Source organism: Aspergillus thermomutatus (genome assembly GCF_002237265.1).
Source record: "Aspergillus thermomutatus strain HMR AF 39 chromosome Unknown NODE_104, whole genome shotgun sequence".
NCBI classification, from domain to species: Eukaryota; Fungi; Ascomycota; class Eurotiomycetes; order Eurotiales; family Aspergillaceae; genus Aspergillus; species Aspergillus thermomutatus.
This window is the reverse complement of record NW_020798153.1, coordinates 61,023-79,077: the sequence shown is the minus strand read 5'-3', so window position 1 is coordinate 79,077 and position 18,055 is coordinate 61,023. Positions and strand designations below refer to the sequence as shown.

General features: G+C 51.0%; 9 protein-coding genes across 9 annotated transcripts; 7 read left to right on the top strand and 2 right to left on the bottom strand.

The window, feature by feature from the left end:
- Nucleotides 1–329: 329 nt before the first annotated feature.
- On the top strand, nucleotides 330–1,871 carry CDV56_107333 (cytochrome P450; the record flags this gene model as incomplete). The annotated part of the gene is made up of 1 exon (XM_026760952.1): nucleotides 330–1,871. The coding sequence occupies one exon, from the start codon at nucleotides 330–332 to the stop codon at nucleotides 1,869–1,871; it is 1,542 nt and encodes a 513-aa protein (XP_026614129.1).
- Nucleotides 1,872–3,595: 1,724 nt separating this feature from the next.
- CDV56_107201 (uncharacterized protein) lies at nucleotides 3,596–4,652 on the top strand (the record flags this gene model as incomplete). The annotated part of the gene is made up of 2 exons (XM_026760820.1): nucleotides 3,596–3,760; nucleotides 3,828–4,652. The coding sequence occupies 2 exons, from the start codon at nucleotides 3,596–3,598 to the stop codon at nucleotides 4,650–4,652; spliced, it is 990 nt and encodes a 329-aa protein (XP_026614128.1).
- A 486-nt stretch (nucleotides 4,653–5,138) lies between these two features.
- CDV56_107074 (uncharacterized protein) lies at nucleotides 5,139–7,388 on the top strand (the record flags this gene model as incomplete). Its single annotated transcript, XM_026760693.1, has 3 exons — nucleotides 5,139–5,543; nucleotides 5,601–5,902; nucleotides 6,488–7,388. 3 exons carry the CDS (start codon nucleotides 5,139–5,141, stop codon nucleotides 7,386–7,388), a joined length of 1,608 nt encoding a protein of 535 aa, XP_026614127.1.
- A 791-nt stretch (nucleotides 7,389–8,179) lies between these two features.
- CDV56_106942 (glycosyltransferase family 2 protein) lies at nucleotides 8,180–10,012 on the top strand (the record flags this gene model as incomplete). The annotated part of the gene is made up of 1 exon (XM_026760561.1): nucleotides 8,180–10,012. The coding sequence occupies one exon, from the start codon at nucleotides 8,180–8,182 to the stop codon at nucleotides 10,010–10,012; it is 1,833 nt and encodes a 610-aa protein (XP_026614126.1).
- Nucleotides 10,013–10,754: 742 nt separating this feature from the next.
- CDV56_106769 (putative endoglucanase) lies at nucleotides 10,755–13,229 on the top strand (the record flags this gene model as incomplete). The annotated part of the gene is made up of 1 exon (XM_026760388.1): nucleotides 10,755–13,229. One exon carries the CDS (start codon nucleotides 10,755–10,757, stop codon nucleotides 13,227–13,229), a length of 2,475 nt encoding a protein of 824 aa, XP_026614125.1.
- A 243-nt stretch (nucleotides 13,230–13,472) lies between these two features.
- CDV56_106725 (uncharacterized protein) lies at nucleotides 13,473–14,022 on the bottom strand (the record flags this gene model as incomplete). The annotated part of the gene is made up of 2 exons (XM_026760344.1): nucleotides 13,473–13,698; nucleotides 13,895–14,022. The coding sequence occupies 2 exons, from the start codon at nucleotides 14,020–14,022 to the stop codon at nucleotides 13,473–13,475; spliced, it is 354 nt and encodes a 117-aa protein (XP_026614124.1).
- Nucleotides 14,023–15,392: 1,370 nt separating this feature from the next.
- Nucleotides 15,393–16,236, top strand: CDV56_106593 (uncharacterized protein; the record flags this gene model as incomplete). Its single annotated transcript, XM_026760212.1, has 2 exons — nucleotides 15,393–15,985; nucleotides 16,047–16,236. 2 exons carry the CDS (start codon nucleotides 15,393–15,395, stop codon nucleotides 16,234–16,236), a joined length of 783 nt encoding a protein of 260 aa, XP_026614123.1.
- A 210-nt stretch (nucleotides 16,237–16,446) lies between these two features.
- On the top strand, nucleotides 16,447–16,866 carry CDV56_106564 (uncharacterized protein; the record flags this gene model as incomplete). The annotated part of the gene is made up of 2 exons (XM_026760183.1): nucleotides 16,447–16,580; nucleotides 16,773–16,866. 2 exons carry the CDS (start codon nucleotides 16,447–16,449, stop codon nucleotides 16,864–16,866), a joined length of 228 nt encoding a protein of 75 aa, XP_026614122.1.
- A 260-nt stretch (nucleotides 16,867–17,126) lies between these two features.
- CDV56_106527 (uncharacterized protein) lies at nucleotides 17,127–17,413 on the bottom strand (the record flags this gene model as incomplete). Its single annotated transcript, XM_026760146.1, has 2 exons — nucleotides 17,127–17,254; nucleotides 17,332–17,413. The coding sequence occupies 2 exons, from the start codon at nucleotides 17,411–17,413 to the stop codon at nucleotides 17,127–17,129; spliced, it is 210 nt and encodes a 69-aa protein (XP_026614121.1).
- Nucleotides 17,414–18,055: the final 642 nt, after the last annotated feature.

Here is an 18,055-nt window from a genome sequence, read left to right as displayed (position 1 = left end):
ATTTGGTAGCACAAGCATTCTATCACCCGCCAAAATATCATTAAACACAGAGTAGGCATATCTAGGTCATCCCTTACGTCGGACAGTAACACAATGTGAGGTATCATTTATCCCCTAGCCAATCACGTAGTACAAGGATTCCATCCCTGACCAAAATATCATTTCTTAGGTAGTACGGAGTCGGTATATCTAGGTCATCCCTTGCATATGGCAGCAGCGAAGATTGTTTATTAAAGCTCTGACACTCAGTCAGGCAACTTTAGTCCCTGCTCTTTTACTCCACTCCATCTCAGGCATAGTGTCGCCTGTGGATTTAAAGCTCCGTTGACATGTTGTTCACAGTTCTGTCATGCCTCCTGGCGGCTCTTCTAGCCTTTGTTATGTCATGTCGCTCTTCTCGAAGTCAGGAGAAAGAGAAACCTCTCCCTCCGGGCCCGCCGAAGCTTCCTGTGATTGGCAATCTTCATCAGGTTCCTCGATTACGGTTCTGGGAAACCATGGCGGACTTTGTTGATCGGCACGGACCGATCGTCAGTGTGAAACTGGGGCAGCAGCAGCTCATTATCCTGGGAAACCAAAAAGTTGCCCGATATCTTCTTGATCGCAAGAATACCAAATACAACTCCCGGCCCCATTTCAGAGTGGCAGAGAGGGCTTGGCTCGGGCCAATGGTGGCTCTCATGCCTTACGGTCCAGAATGGCGTGTTTACCACCTGATGCAGGTAGCTGTCTTGAGCTCTCGTGCGGTTCGCCTCTACGACAAGATCTTCAGTATGGAAACCACCCAGCTGCTGCATGACCTACTCTCTACCAGCGACTATCAACCTCGAATCCGCCGCTATTCGTCCGGCCTCGCTTATGCGGTGGCATATGGCATGCGAATGCCTCGTGGGGATGAGTTGGAAATTCAGGAGATTCAAGAGATTACCTCTAAATTTTTTATCGCCGCGCAGCCAGGGTACTGGTCGGTAGACAACTTTCCCTTCTTACGATATCTTCCCGGTTTTCTGGCTCCGTGGAAGCCGTTTGCAGCCCATGTCAATCAGCTGATTTCTGATGTATTGGAAAGAGCATACAGTAATGCGCTGGAACGAAACTCTTGGAGCTGGGCTCGAGTACTCGCTGAGCAAGAGAGCCTGAAAGCAGTTCCAAAGAGCTCACTGGCCCTTGTTGTTGGCGAGCTCTATGCGGCCGCCCATTTCTCGTCCTCCAACTTACTGGTTACATTGATACAATTGATACTCTACCACCCAGAAGAGGCCCAAAGGGCCCAGAAAGAGCTGGATAGCATGGTTGGAGCACAGCGGCTGCCCCGAATAGCCGATCTGGAGAACATGCCGTATGTCAGAGCTTTTGTCCGCGAAACCCTTCGATGGTTGCCGAGCTCCGGAGTCCCTCACGCCAGTACAGAGGATGATGAGTACATGGGGTACAGGATCCCACGGGGCTCCATGGTTGTCCCCCATTATTGGTTCGTGGATATGGATTCAAACGTATATATGGATCCTCTCAAATTTCGGCCCGAACGATTTCTCAATGACCCCAAGCTGCCGCTGAGAACCTTCGGTTTTGGCAGTCGCATCTGCACTGGCCAATACTTTGCCCAACATTCTTTCTCCATGGTCATCATGCGACTCCTATGGGCGTACCACATTCGATTTCCGGATTATGTCGATACGAAAGCGGAGCCGATTGGGCACCTTGACTCGCGAATCTTTACGCCGAACGAAAAACCCACCGAAGTCGTCTTCACGCCCCGCTCCCATGCTCACAGAAAGGTCATTGAACAGGCATATGCGAGTCTGGACAGCGTTGACGATGCTCTCAAATCCCTTCAGAGTATTGAAGTGAACACCCCGAAGAATTTCTAGACATGGTCATAAGGAAAAGATTTGGCTCGACCTAGCATAGAGTTATGAATGGGTTGGGCTGGGTTGAACTTTCTCAACCCGAAACCCACCCCAAAAGTCAAGTGAGGGATTTCGTTTAATCAATGCACGCAATATCAGCCGAAACGGGGTCCATGCCATCATCCAGCGTAGTGTTCCGTACCTGTTTGAACTTGTCAATCGTAAAATGACCCGGCTGAGTTCGGGAAACTGTCCAGTTGATTCCGGAAGGAAGTCGGCCGACATGAGCAAACAGATAGCAATGACTTTTCTTGCGCTGCTGTTCTGTTCTCTATATGGAGGTTTGAACTGTCATGCACTGCACTACTTATCTACTGAGGCCATATCTGGCGAAAGAATGCATAGATGTCAGTGGTCCCTGTCGGTGCCTCTGTAACTCGAAGACCAAGGATTGTAGGCAGGTGAGAGAAATTGCTTCATTGGGGAGTGTGTGAGAATGTCGAACTGAGAGAATCCATTGTATATAAGTCGTGGTTCTGAGTTGCTACTTGCATGCCCTGGTGGGAAGAAAGCTGATGTGGGGTTGACAGCCTGGTAGGAGTCATAGGACGATACATAATCGATCTTTCGTTAGTGGATAGTCATCCTGCCGTGGTCAGCGTACTCAAGGGTCATTGTACATGAGGAACAGATCACTGCACCAATGAATGTAGCGTCAAGTCCTCAACTCTTATGGACAAGGGTGTACGCTCTAGTTTGATACAAACAAAGAAGAGGGCATTTTGGACGTGTTGGAATGCTTTGCCATGGGATACAACATGTAACAGCTGATATTCCTTTTGGTCACGCACTCATATACTGAACAGACCATGTGTCTCCGACTTGATGGAGTGATTGGTATTCATATCCTACCTCATCTGTCTTTTGGTACTCCGAAAAGTCAAAGGCTGCCTCCTTTATGTTTGTGCCAGCCAACATGACTACTATAGTATATGATTGGTGATTTTCTTTCACCTGGCATATGCACATTGCTATTCATCATGGCTGCAACGGTCCATGGTTGGGCCTGCAGCAGCAAGCAGGTAACAAAGGAAAAGGGATGAATACCACTGCGACAATTGTCGCTCAAGATCATGAATCATCCCTCGGACAGTATCCCTACGACTGTACTAGCATAAAGTCTAGGATCGCTTCTTTCAGTGGGGTAGGAACGTAGGTAATGGGCTATAAAGAAAAATCATCTTCTGGCCCTTCTCATTGAGTCGCAGCTCGCTCTCGAGGACCTCGCACGATCTGAAAACAAAGGACCATACGGCCTGCAAAGCGCGGAGAGTTTTATTAAGTTTATCAAAGTAAGTGGTTTTCTCATCCGCGGTGTTTCTTTGTCGGTAGACTCGGTACGTCTGGAGAGCACAGGATTTCTTTGTTATCGAGTAGCAATAAGCCTCGACGGTAGAGGATCTTCTAATTTTACCACTCTTTCATATTTCCCAACGGTCTTGGATTGTACCATGGGTCAGGGATGTCGGGCGTGTCGGACAAGGGAATAACCTCGAGGATTGATTGAAGGAGCCGGTCCTTTACCCCAACTTGAAACAGAGATTCCCTGCTTCTTGTCGGGAAGATCATTATGCATTAACTGTCGATGCACGGGACTAACTTTCAAGTCTTCCTATATATACCGACATTTCTCGGCCAGGACATGTTGGTCTCAACATCGTGAACAACTGATTCATACGCGCAAGATGGCCGACCTCCGATTTGACCCCAACAACATGAACAATCTCCGCGAAGCGATACACCGGGGCTACATATGCCGGATCTCTCGCTTTCTTGATGCCCATGGAATCCCTAACGTGCTCTGGTCGGAGCTTGTGATGAATATGTTTCTCTTTCCCGTCGTGGCAGACGTAAGTCCCCCATTCCCCTGAGGCACCACCACTGCAGTTCGAGGAGCTGACCACCGGACACCAATAGGGCATTCGCGTCGTCATCCCCGATGAACATATCGAGAAAGCACGCGACCTCCTGCTAGCAGCCGGCTTCCCCCCCTGCCAGATGGGGAACTACTGCCCCTTGTACTGGGAGGCGTCTGGTCACGCCGTCCCCTACGCACACTTCAACCTCGTGGACCGCGGCCCCATAAACTACTACAAACCCGAGATATTCGGCGACAATCCCCGGGAATGGCACACGCTGGAACTCCTCAAGAAGTCCGAAGTGCTGTGGGGAGCGCCCGAAATCCCACTCGGGCCGCCTCCTCCAAATGATCCAGACTGGTGGACAGTCAACGATGAGCGTCTTCCAGAAGTCCCCATTGAATACCAGCTAGGCCGCATTGTTGAGGCGGATTATCCGGTCAAGATCCCCTCGCCGGCGCGCTTCGCCGAGTCGCTGACCCTCTTGTACATGCGGGACAATTTCCCGGAAATGACTTGCAGAGGGCAGTCCTGGGATTTTCTACAGCTGGACATGCTGGAAGTGCTGGAAAAGCACCGCCTCTTCGAACTGAAGGACCTTCCGCCTCGTACTCGAAGCTGGTTTACAATTCTGACGACCGATCACTTTGACGAATATGAGGATATCGCGGAGTCGTTCGCGGCGGAGATGAGGGAGACGGGCGAGGTGCCTGCAAGTAGTCCCTGGCCGTCGAAAGCTTTCTTGCCTCCTGGATGGCATGAAGAGCTTAAACAGTGGGAGGAGGAGAAAGAGCAGATGAGGAAGAAGAAGAAGGAGGAGGAGGAGGAGGAGGAGCAGATGCGGAAGAAAGAAGAAGAGGTGAAAGAGGAGCAGAATGCGTGATGGAATGATAGTTGGGCTTTGCAGCTGTTTTGTGTTTATCCGGTACTTGTCTACTTATCATTGTTAGTTGCCATGTTCTGAGCATACGTGTGTTTAACTTGCTTATCCGTTGAGTCAATCATGTTGTTATACCTTGTTGTTAGAAGAAGTTTCACCCTCAGTCAATAATGTCTTGTATCAAGATGGCCACAACGCCACCCTTATGTCCGCCATAACTAAGACAAAATGTATGCTCCGCAAGATGTTAACAAAGGATTAAGAAACAAAAAGGTCTCTGTACATTTGCTATGTCTCCAGATATATCCTCACCCTTGTTTCAAAGTTAACATCTGTTGCAAGGTGTAGTGGTTCTTGAACTAGACGATGGCCATAAATAACAGGGTCCATTCCCTTCTTCACAGGCTCAGTCACCATCAACTTGATTCAACCAAGCTCTGCGACTTCCTTTACAAGCTATATCCCAAAAACCACAGGACAACTCTCAACATGAACATGACCCATTTGTCTGGCAATGACCTCAGAGTCGCACTCAGAGCTGCAGCAAGGGCACTCATTTGGTCTCTACAGGCAATGCCAGAACTGCAGGAAGCTAGGATTGTGATTATCGGTGGCATGGCGGTCCAACATCATGTGGGAGCCTACCGGAAAACCTCGGTGAGTACACTGAAGAACCGGTCTCAACGGACGCTGACGAGGTCATTCATCCTGGTGCAGGATGTGGATGTTCTGCTTTTCAGCCATGACCATCCCATTGACACCCAACGGATCCGCAAGGAGCTGGTCTCCGGATTTTCATATCTCTTTATGGAGTGTGCTCAGCCGCTGTTCTTCAAGTACAGAGATACGCACTGTACGCACTTGGTGCAGGTGGACCTTATCCCCCAGCATCTGGTATGTTTGCGTGCCGCCGTCGGATAGATGAAGTCAAACTAACGTGATTGACGACAGCCACCATACCTGCCTGCGCATGCGATGGCGCTAAGGGAGATAGACTTGAACTATCTGCCGTTCATCGTCCCGTTGGACCTCATCGCGTACAAGGTCCACTGCTCGAGCATGCGTCCCTATTCGAGAAAACGAAAACAGGACGCCCGGGACGCGAGGATGCTCTGGGGAATGATATACAGTCTGAAGTCTGTTCCACTCAGCCAAGCTCAACGGCAGGCCATAATCTCAGGGCTGGATCTGATGGCAGGAAATTCCGGAATTTGGCGCTGGCTAAAGGGCAGGCTGAGACGATGGGTAAATATGTGAGAGAGGAACATTCGGTTCACATCCTGGCTTTTGGGGTGGGCTTAACTTAAAGATATAGTATAGAGCAGCTGATGAGGTCCTGCTGGTCAGAGACTGACATAAATAAATTATACTAGAGATGACGCATCTGCAGCTGTTTAGAAAGTGTTTTAATGCATGAGAGATCCAGAGACACAGACTGCTCGCTGGCAGCTGTGCATCACAGCATTTTCAGTCTATTCACTAATCACAATAGACACATGCTCCATAACAAGGGCTCACCGATCTAACCAGACGCTAGAAGTGCCTGGATCCTCGCTGAACCTCAATATTCACGTCTCCCTCTATCTATCCATGCGCCACCATGAACAGAATCCCAACCAAACACTGTCTTCTTCTCTTTTCTTCTTCCTCCACCTCATCTCCTTTCTCCATTCATTTCACCCTTTCAGCAGGGAAGAGAGGAACACCAGCTTCGTGTCGACGCGCAACCATGATGCCCACCGCATTGCCCTCGGGCTGCGGGTTTTGCTGCAAAAAGGATCATCTCCTACGATGCTCAGGATGTAAGGTGATGCTCTACTGCGGTCGTGAACACCAAGCCGTCAATCCGCCTGCAACCAAGTCGAGAGAGTGCGTCTTATCATGGAGCGAGAGGAGTCTGCCCTTCACAAGTTCCCCAGAACCCGTTTTACGCCCCCAGGAGATCTTTTCGTTACCAGCGTTGGCGTGTTTGGAGAAATCTTAGCTGCTCAGCCATACATGAAGACACGCCTGGTCCTGGCATATACAATGTCCCGGATTCGGACAGTCGAATCTCTCGAAGCCCAGCTGGACCACCATCTCGACTTACTGCGACTCTGCCGGGGCGATAGCATGAATGTGCGCGGCCGTGTGCCTGCGCTGATGCTTCGCCTCGATAAGGACCAGAAATGCTACGAGTTTTTAAAGTGGCACGCTGTGATTGCGTCTGAGGAAAATTGGGAGCCGACGCATTGGAACCTTTCGTACCTCAATATCAAGAAGGCGGATGCTTTCGAGTCTATCGAACTCTTTGTCGCCGGATTTCCCGACCTCTACCGGATCGTCGCCCTAACACTTTTGAAAATCAAGCTACTACTGCACTTGATGAGACTAGAAGAGACCGCTCTTGTCTTGAGCCCCAAACTGCCTCCAGAGCTTGTCGACTTGATTCAGTCGTTCGTGCCTCGCAGTCCGATTGTTGCCGGAAATCGCGAGTTGGTGTACGGAGCAACGCGCCAGCCTGCGATTGAGAAACTGGAGATAGAGATCGACGTGCTGTGCATGGCCACCAATCTGCGCAATGTGCACTTCTGGTCAAGCCTTCTGAACCCGGAGCGTAACTCAACTGTAAAGCCCAACCATCACCATTGGGGAACTGTGGAGGAGGCGCGTGCCATTATCATGTCTGTCTATGACGCTTGGGACGAGACTCCAGGGGCCATCGACTTTATCAGAAAGAAGTCGCAGGGCAGGGCTTGACATTGGCTACCTCTCCAGCGGATAAGGGCATTTCCAATCTCTCGGATAGGGAAGAGACACTTGAATGGGGATGTCATGTAGATTGAGATTCTGGAATTCATATCATCAGTTCCATGCGACAGTGCTGATACTAGAATGTATTGATCCACTTGCGGCTCAGATCTTCATTATGGGGTCTTATGCTAAACGTTCACTCACAGGCTCTTTGACTTGAACAGTATCAGAGAGCTGCGTAGGGAGAAAGGAAGTGCTCAGTGGCTCAATGCTACCATGGGTCGCCCGGATCATTGTGTTGTTTCGACAAAGCGCCCTGAGCCCTCTTCTTGCGACACTTGAGGTTTTTGGCAGACTATCTTCATTCATTTCTTAGTTGTGCTTCACTCTTTGTTTAACATGATTGAAAAAGAACATAATGCATTGTCTAATATCATTGCAAACTCTTTATGTCTCTGGTACCTGTTAACCATTGTAATGGCTTGCAAAGGCCTTGTAAGAAACTCCATGGTTGAGGCGTCACTCCTTGTCTCCAATGCCTTTGTTGGATAGAGAAACATCTCACTTCACTGTGAGTCTATCAGAGACTGTCTGATTAATGGCTTCCAAGAATAGTGAATACTGTCTCTCTTGTCTGGTTCACTTGATGCTCTTTGTTCCTCTCCTGGATTCAAATATCACGACAACACCCAGAGACTAAGGCATCATCAACACTGTCAACTACTAAGTTGAAATACACGCATCTCATCAATTAGTCCACCTTTGCACAACCTTCCCAATCAAACCATCCAGACGCAATGTACGGACTCCTTGCCTTTATCACATTACCCTGGGTAATCTCTCACCCTCGGCTGTTCATGGTAGCAGCAGCAGCAGCCACATACTTCTTGCAATCGACCGACCGGACCCTTCACGACGTACACGTGGAAATAGCCTCCCGGGTAGCTGGCATTCTACCTGAAGACCTTCGGAGAGATGATGTTCTCTCTGACCAAATGACCGTCGTTTTCCTTCACCTGTTCGTCTTCCGGTATTTCCGTCTCGTCATCCATCTCATCTCCTTCTGGCTCTTCTATCGCCCCACCCCTGTCCCCAGAAACCCTACCCTTTTCCCCTCTGATTGCACAATCATCCTCCCCACAGTTGATCCCGAGAACAGAGACTTCAAAGAGTGTATCACCTCATGCCTTCGGAACCAACCAGGCGCAATCATCATTGTTACTGTTGGAGATCAACTGACGCGATTGACCAAGGACATCATCGCCCCGTTGAAGCAACGATTCCCCAACACCGAAATCTCCGTCAAGACCGCCGACGAAGCGAACAAGCGCCGACAGGTCGCACACGGCCTTCGATACGTGAAGACCAAGATCACGGTCCTGCTCGATGACCACGTCTTCTGGCTCAACGAACGCTTCCTCCCGACCCTCCTCGCCCCATTCGAAGACCCGAAGGTGGGCATCGTCGGAACGAACAAACGGGTCCGTCGGACAGACACGGGGTTCAACATCAGATCGTTCTGGAATATGCTGGGTGCGCTGCATCTGGAACGACACAACTTTGAGATCCGTGCCACTAACGCAATCGACGGCGGTGTTTTCGTCGTGTCAGGCCGCACATCTGCGCATCGGTCCGAGATCCTCCAGGATCCCGCATTCATCGCCGGATTCACGAACGAGAGATTCTTCTTCGGTTTGTTTGGCCCCCTGAACGCTGACGATGATAACTTCATCACCCGCTGGGATGTCCGACACGGGTGGAAGGTCAAGATCCAGTACTGCCCCGACGCAATGATCGAGACCACGCTGGGTACGTATCCCAAGTTCCTCTCGCAGTGCTTGCGATGGGTCAGAACGACCTGGAGAAGTAACTCGGCCAGCTTGTTCACTGACCGAACGGTCTGGTGCACCCAGCCGTGGTGCGTGTACGCCGTCCACTGGACCTCCTTCGTCAACTTTGCCCTTTTCTACGACGGTGCGTTGGCGTATACCCTGCTCAAAAGCCCGCTCGGAACGGGAGACAACCTGAAATATCTCGCGGCGTGGATCTTCTGCACGAAGATGGTCAAGCTAACGCCGTACTTCCTCCGTGAGCCCCAGGATCTGGTCATGCTGCCGGGCTATTTTGTCTTTGCCTACTTCCACAGCCTGATCAAGCTGTATGCTGGGTTGACCTTCTGGGAGACTAACTGGGGAGGCAGGAACCTGTCTGCCATCAATAACCAACCTGGTGGCGGCGACGATGACGATGACGACGCCGACGATAGCAGCGACGATAGCGTCGACGGCGGCGTTCAGCTTCCTCCCACTCCGCCTCCATCACGCCGGCGTGGAAAGACATCAGGTAGTTCCAGCTCGAACAGCGGAGCGGATGACGGATCTAACGCGGGTAGGACGATCAATTGTGCTGGTACTGCTTCAGGATCTAATCGTGTACAGTCTAGGAATCGCATCACTTCGACCGCCAGTACCAAGACGCCGCGGAAAGTCCAGGCTCAACCTACGACTAGATTGTCGTCCTCGAGCACATCGAGCAGCACCTCTTCACGATGGCAGCGGTGTCCCGGTTGTCGAAAGTTACATTCCGATTCCGGTAGTATATGCCAGGTCAAGGATGTATGGGGTCGATAATGAGGGCTGACGGGAAGGCTGGTGAGTCCACTCTTACCCTAAAAATTGGGTCATCTGCTGTATTGCTGTTTTTTAGCCATGGAGTTTCAGGAAGTTGCCTAATAGATAAAACTTGACGTTTTCGCTCATTTCTTAACACGTAGTTAGCAATTGAGTGTAGCCCTTGCGATGGTGAACGTACATTCTCCAGCCCTGAATGATCTATAACGTGTCCAGCCAGTGGTTGACGAGGGTGTCACCTAAATATCAAGCCGAAAATGCTCGGGAGCCCCGATATAATTGACTCGATAGGTATAGGCTGTGCGGGAGAGAGCCCAGCTTAGTTCGCAGAAGTTGCAGGTTTGAAGAACTTAGATAGTACCAAGCTCGATGAGGATATTGCGCACCACCCAATGGGGTACGAGGAACGGATCCAAGTGATAAATAAGATCATCTCATTCTGGTTTTAGCCGGGACTGACCTGCAATGTCATCCTTTTGCCAGTTTTGCCACCAATCACGGCGGATGCACTGGTATAGCGTCAATGTTCTCCCCATGCTAAGACATGTGTCTGCGGGGAACCCTGTATTAATTTGGTGCACAACTTAGTCTGGGACAGCGCAATTTCGTCGTGAATCAAGCCAGAAGCCGGACAGACGGACCGGAAGCCGTATAATCTCGCGATGTGAGCGATTTCCTCGCGTCAATTTCCGGCGGAGTGACTGATCCATTATATTATAACACTGCGGTCTGCAGCGTTATAATGCAATTTCGGGAATCAAGGTATGATATGATCATCATGAAAGACTGGCTCCAACGCTTAGGGCTGATGGTGCTGTGCGCCGCCGCAGCTACTGCCAAACATGCGTACGAGTTCAAATCCGTTGCGATCACTGGAGGAGGCTACATCACTGGCATTGTAGGCCACCCGACTGAAAAGAACCTCCTATATGCCCGTACCGACATCGGTAGCACATATCGCTGGGAACAGGAGCTGAACAAATGGATCCCGCTCACCGATTTCATCGGCCCCGAGGACGAGAATCTGCTTGGGACGGAGAGCATAGCCACGGACCCGGCTGATCCAAACCGTTTATATCTGGCGCAGGGCCGGTATCTGAGTTCTAACAACTCGGCGTTTCTGGTGTCGAATGATCGGGGAGCGACTTTTACGCAGTATCCGGCGCCCTTTGCGATGGGGTCGAATGAGATGGGTCGGAATAACGGGGAGAGACTCGCGGTCAACCCGTTCAAGCCGAATGAGCTGTGGATGGGGACTCGCAACGCTGGGTTGATGAAGAGCAGTGATCGCGCGAAGACGTGGACGAATGTGACCAACTTCCCTGAAGCGGCGGCGAACGGGATTGGAATCACGTTTGTTATTTTCGACCCGCAGCGTGAAGGGACGATCTACGTGGGCGCTTGCGTTCCTGGTGGATTGTACTTTACGACCGACGCAGGAACGACGTGGGAGTCTATCCCAGGGCAGCCAATGCAATGGAACTCGTCTTTGCTGATCTACCCCAATGAGACGCAGCCGCAGAGCGCGGGACCCCAGCCGATGAAGGCAGCATTGGCATCTAATGGAGCATTGTACGTCACCTATGCGGATTCTCCCGGGCCATGGGGAGTGGCCTATGGCGCGGTGCATGTCTACAACACGAACACATCGGAGTGGGTGGACGTTACACCTACCGCCGAAAACACCTCTCCTGCCCCGTATACCCCCCAGGCATTCCCGGCGGGCGGATACTGCGGTCTAAGCGTCGCAGCCGACGACCCGAATACCGTCGTCGTGGTCTCACTCGACCGCGACCCGGGTCCAGCGCTGGATAGCATGTATCTCTCCCGCGACGGAGGCAAGACCTGGAAAGACGTCTCGCAGCTCTCCACGCCGTCCGGTAGCGGGGGATACTGGGGCCATCCCATCGCTGAAGCGGCACTCGCCAACGGAACAAGGGTCGACTGGTTGAGCTTCAACTGGGGCCCTCAGTGGGGCGGGTACGGCGCGCCATCCCCCGTCAAGGGACTGACCAAGTTCGGCTGGTGGATGACAGCCGTGCTCATTGACCCGAGCAACCCCAACCACGTAATGTACGGAAGTGGCGCAACGATCTGGGCGACAGATACCATTACCCAGGCGGATAAGGATTCCGCGCCGACATGGTACGTCCAGGCACAAGGAATCGAGGAAACCGTTACGCTGGCGATGATCAGCCCACGGGACGGAGCGCATCTCCTCAGCGGGGCGGGTGATATCAACGGGTTCCGGCATGACGATCTCGACACGCCGCAGTCGATGTTTGGCCTCCCTGTGTTTTCGAACCTGAATACCCTCGACTGGGCGGGGCAGCGGCCGGAGGTGATTGTGCGCGGTGGGCCATGCGGGCATCAGTATCCGGATGGATGTGGCCAGGCGGCTTATTCAACGGATGGAGGGAGCGGCTGGACCAAGTTCCAGACGTGCATTCCCGGTGTGAATACCAGCTCGACCAACCCAGGCGTTATGACTGTTGATGCCTCTGGAAAGTACGTGGTCTGGTCGTCTGCCATGTACATCGTCTCGCCAACTTTGCAGGCCGTCAGCTCTGCAGGGAACGATGCCGGGCCGTATGCCTCAAACGACTGGGGCAAGACCTGGACATCGCCTCGCGGGCTGACGGTGCAGACGGCAAACATTAGCGCGGATCGCGTACAGCCGAAGACATTCTACGCTTTCTCCAGCGGCGTTTGGTACGTCAGCACGGACGGTGGCCTCTCGTATGCTGCATCCAATGCCAGCGACGTAGGGCTCCCCGCGTACACCGGCGCCGTCCCCGTCGTGAGTGTTGACACTGCAGGCGAGATCTGGCTGGCCCTCGGTGGCGAGGGCGCCTACCATACGACAGACTTTGGACAACACTGGAAACGCATCACGCACAAGGGAACAGTTGCCGACTTGATCACCGTGGGTGCCGCAGCTGCTGGGTCCAAGACGCCGGCACTGTTCATTAGAGGCTCGCCTGGTCATCCGAAGAAAAGTGATTTCGGGATCTATCGGTCCGACGATAACGGATCCACATGGGAACGGGTCGATGATGATACACACCGTTATGGAGGGTTCAATCTCATCCAGGGAGACCCTCGAGTGTACGGACGGGTGTATCTGGGTACGGGCGGACGTGGCATTCTCTACGCGGATATTGTACCGCAGCGATCAGCCAAGGACGGGAATGTACCAGGAACTGGAGGTATTTGATTAGACATGCTAGATCAATGCTCTAAATGACATGACGCCCCATTCGGGTAGCAGACTGATATCTATCAGGTCAAGGAAAACATCCTGCTGTAGGTGAAAGCCTGACCAGGGCATAAGTCACACTAAGTACAGGCCTAGCTCCATAAAGTCTTGTCATCAAACACAAAGACAATGAAGAACACATTCCATACCCAACCCAGCATAATATCAGTCTCGAGCCATACGACACTTCACGCCTGTCCTTCAGGGGGGTTCAGGTAGCCCTAGCTCGGCTGGTGCGCCGGTGACATTGCCATACTCGTCCCTGGGTACGGTCCGAAGCTTCACTGACTGTGATAGTTCAGTGATGTCAGTCACGAGTCCGGCCATGGCATTAAAGCTTGGGTTGCCGGGGGGTCCGCAGTAGTTAGTGGTGCCACCGTAGAGAAGACCACAGACCCTTCCTCTGACAAGGTTCTCTCTCTCCTGGCTCTGTATAAGTTAGCATCTGTTTAGCAAATATCAGATCTATATACCCAGTACTTACTCTCTCTTCCTCAGACAGTGGTGTGACTGGGGTTCAGTGGATATCTATCACGTTCAGTTTGGGCCGCCTGGACCCCGGCGGATGTAGCCACCTCAGCCACCAGTCCACCAGTCCATAGACTAGGGTACTCCGTAGTCACTCAATCTCAATATTGCCCAGCTTCTCCAGGGTCTCGGCCTCCAGCAGCTCCTCCTCGGTTCGGTCCTCGAGGCTATCCATCAACTCGTCGTCGCCTTGGCCTTCCTGTGCCGGATCCCATCCGTCCATGGTGCGGCTCTAGGAGCTGGCAATACCCTTAAGACCCTGCTAAAGTTGGGACTAAAACCTAATTCTTGGTTGCCATCCAAGCCTGGCTCTGCTGATGGGATCGCACCATTTACGCAAAAGGCTGACCTGTTCTCTCTCCTGTAGAAATTAGCATCTGTTTAGCAAATATCAAGTCCAGATACCTGGGAACAGCTCTGCCATAGTGAATGATAGCATCAGAATAATCAACATAATCAGAACAGTAAGAACAGTCAGGACAGCCAAAAAGACTTGAATATTAGAAAGAATCAAACATCAAAAAGCATGAAGCATCCATCAGTCCATGATTTAGAACATTTTAACATACTTTGATATTCATTTATTCTTTAAAAGAAAAGAACAGGCAGGCCAAGATAGGACTGCATAAGCCCGGAGGCTGTTTCGTCCTTTTTCAATCGCGTAACGATGTTGTTTGACTCAGTTTGAGCCTCCTGGCGATATGAATCGAGTACCCAACGTAGAGTGCCAGGTATATTCTCAGCTATCAGGCCACAAACACCGCACTTGCGGCCTCCATGGCGTGATAGGTGCTGAGCAAGTGTCGTGACTGTCTTAGTTTCTGTCCCACAAAGAAGAATTTGTACTTACTTAGGAAAGAAAGCAGAGTGGTTGGAAAAGGATGCATAGGTTGGGCAATCACAGAAATGGCTGGAAGTATAATTGTGAAGAGTGAAGTCAATCACTACAAGGAGTATTCACAAGGTATGAATTACAAGGCATATAAAGTAGGATTATAAAGATCAATGGAGATAACTACAGGAGGTATTTACTATTAGCTATTCACAGGCTAGATTCTGCAGGGCCATGGCAGACTGCAAACTACACTGTTTTAGGAGTCGGACATCAAATATACTACAAAAGCATTACAGAGTACTAAGGTAGACTTACCATTCTCATTCACTGTTGCTCTGAAACTTCCATGTACTCTTCCTTTCCTTCTTCTCTTTATCTCTAGCTGAAGATCTTCTCCGGCTCACTTGTTGCTTGCTACTTCCCCTCATCTTACAATCTCCAGTGCAGTATATCATCTTTACTTCTTATGTTTGCTGCCATCAAACATATATTACACTACTATTTCTACTGCGCTAGCGATGGTCATCTAACACTTTGGTCAAGTGGTTTTCTGGTTGACAGGTGCCTCTCTCCAGTCAGAACCACCTTTTGTTTTCTGTTATTTATCTCGCCACATCCAGCTCAACCATCCTTCAGAACAGCTTTGAAAGATGTCCGGTCAGTCTGAGGAAAGTCAAGAAATGACCCTGGAGCAGTATCTGGACAGCCGCGATCCCTATCGCTCAACAAATTTGCCGGACCTGTGACCATATCCGTTGATGTTGACCGACTCTCCAGAGCTTCGGAGAACTACTATTCTTCCGATTCATAACGATATACGCGCTATCCTCAGGATACATGGGTTTCCTGAGCATGTGGAATTCGTGCCGTATGTGGATGGCGTTACTTCGACTGCCATCACCAGGATATACTCGACTATGAAAAAGCTCGAGCAAGATGCCCATAGCGTTCCGAGAGGCGACATCGCAGTGAATCTGCTCCGTGTCATCCTACAGGCTGTGGATAATCACCCAAGACGCCTCAGGCCAGCAAGAGATGACATTGCCAACCTTCTCAACGCGAAGGGCATTACAAATATGTTCGTCAAGGAGGTCATGGACGCGAAGATAGCAATGGTTTGGGAAACGGTCGGCACAGTGAAAGGATTCATTGAGCATCGGGCGAGCAACAAGAGTCTCTGGGCGGAGGTTGAGGAGGTGGCCAAGACCGCGGCAAAGACTGCTGCGCGAACGAAGGGAGCCTGGGTGATAGTGGAGAACCAATGGGGCGCAGAGGTCACCAAGCATCTAACTCATGTCCACACTGGACACCACTATGCAAGAAATGTGGCCTCACTGGCGCAGAACATGCAGTGGGACACGGCAGTCTGCAGGGCCAACCGGTATGCTTATAAGCGCATCACACATATCAAGAGAGGTTCGCGGGGGGGTTCGCACCATCCCAAAGGACTTCGGCTGTGCTGTGAAGAAACCGCCCAAGGAATCCAAGCTTACAGATGACGAGCTTAGGAAGATCAAAGGGAAGCTGGACGCGTTCGGTCTTCTTGTCCCTGAAGATGATGATGATTCTCCCAAGCTGCAGGAACCAACTGGGCTGGCTTGATGAGATTGAACATTGATCTGTGCTTCTGCGTCCCTATTTCTCTGTCCCTTCAACATTGGCCGCGTCGAGCCCAAGGCCCGCCCGGCTGTCGTAATCCTCGTGGTTCCAACCACGCGTGCCAATTGGGTTGGTTTGGCCACGGAGATAAAATCATTACTTGCAAGACCGTGTCAGTTTCAGACGGTTGAGGTGGAGTTTCTCCCTGGAAATATGGGCGAGCAAGGAGACCAGCGCATGGGGGGACTTGAGGGGATCCACCCTGATGAGGAGTGGGCCGACGAACTTGAGGCCATGATAGACCAGTCTTTGCGGGATGGGGTTGAGAATGTCAACATCCAGCGAGGGTATGTCGAGATTATCCATCTGTACTTAAAACTATGTTTTCTGTTGAGATTCTACACCACTAGACTAAGGAGTACATCATCCGGACACCTTTTCAGTCTAGCGGTATAGTATCGTTGACATTTTCTAGTCTGTGACAATGCCATTAACTTGTCAGAGTGATTGATAATAACAGGATCCTAATTAGTGTATAGAGCTAGTATAGTGATAGCAAAACTCAACAGCGAGGAGCTGTTGAAGGATGCCATCGCGCTCGAGCCCATTTACTATCCCTATACACTAGAATAGGTGTAGTGAAAGATCGTATTCCTCACTCATAGATCAATCCCTCATATATATGGAAGAAGTGGTCGTCAATGGTACATCTGCCCCCTGTGCTGGCCAGACATCACAACCCATAACGGATTCATCCCACCCTGGTCGTCACATTGACCAAACTGACACATAACTTTCGCCTGACGTCCTTAGCCCTTACACCACCCCACAACCTATTCCACATGAGTTGCCAACTCGACATTCCTTCTTCCATATCTTCCATTGCTCAACGCCTAGCAGTAGTCGCGGACACAAGCAGCGTACTTGGCGCTGTAGCAGGCAGTATAGCAGCTAGGGCTTGAAGCGCAAGACTTGGAGCAGGAGCTCGACGCCAGGGAGGCACAGTTGCTCTGGCAGGAACCTGGACAAGTGGTGTCAGCTTTCCGGTACGGACATGCAGTCGACATGGCAGTCTTGACTGAGGTTGGGGCTGCTTACGTTCGACAAGTTCCGGTTCAGCGACAGGAGAAGCCGCAACAACGGCCGTAAGAGCGAGAGTAATCAGAGCGGTGATCTTCATTTTGGCGAGAGATTGAATTTGGGTTCCTGAAGAGCAAGTGTTCTTCTGCTGGATGCAATTGCGTAGACCTTGGAATGTCGATGGTGAAGATGTCTCTCCTGCTGGCTATTGTGCTCCTTTTATATCTTTGGGAGAGGCTCCTCCACTCCCAGGATAGTTATAGATGCTCGATCCTGACGGCAATACGGGCCGATGATAGTACCTACCCCCACTGAGGAGTCGCTATGCGTGGTGAACAGATAAGCTCCTCAGACGAGCGAACACGAGATATCTACTTATCCCCGGCTTGCGATCTTGACTCCTCAAAGGAGTCTCGTATCCAGAAGCAGAACGAGATACGCCAAGAACGCTCTATGCCAAATCTAATACGGAAAGTGGTGTATGCTCGTATTCATTGAGACATGATGACCTGCGCATACACGCCATTAAGTGCGTGGAGAGCTCTTTTGCGGGGAGGCACAATCTGTTAACCAAATATTAGGCTCGGTTAATGGAAGCTGGAAACCATAGCAAAAGTGGTTGGTCTGCATAACCTAGGTTAGTACGCAGAGATGCTCATTTTTTTTTGGTACGCCCAAAGGACTTTCAACCAAAGGAAGAACTAGCGGGTAGAAGTTGTGCCTATAAGGTCGGATAATGTCG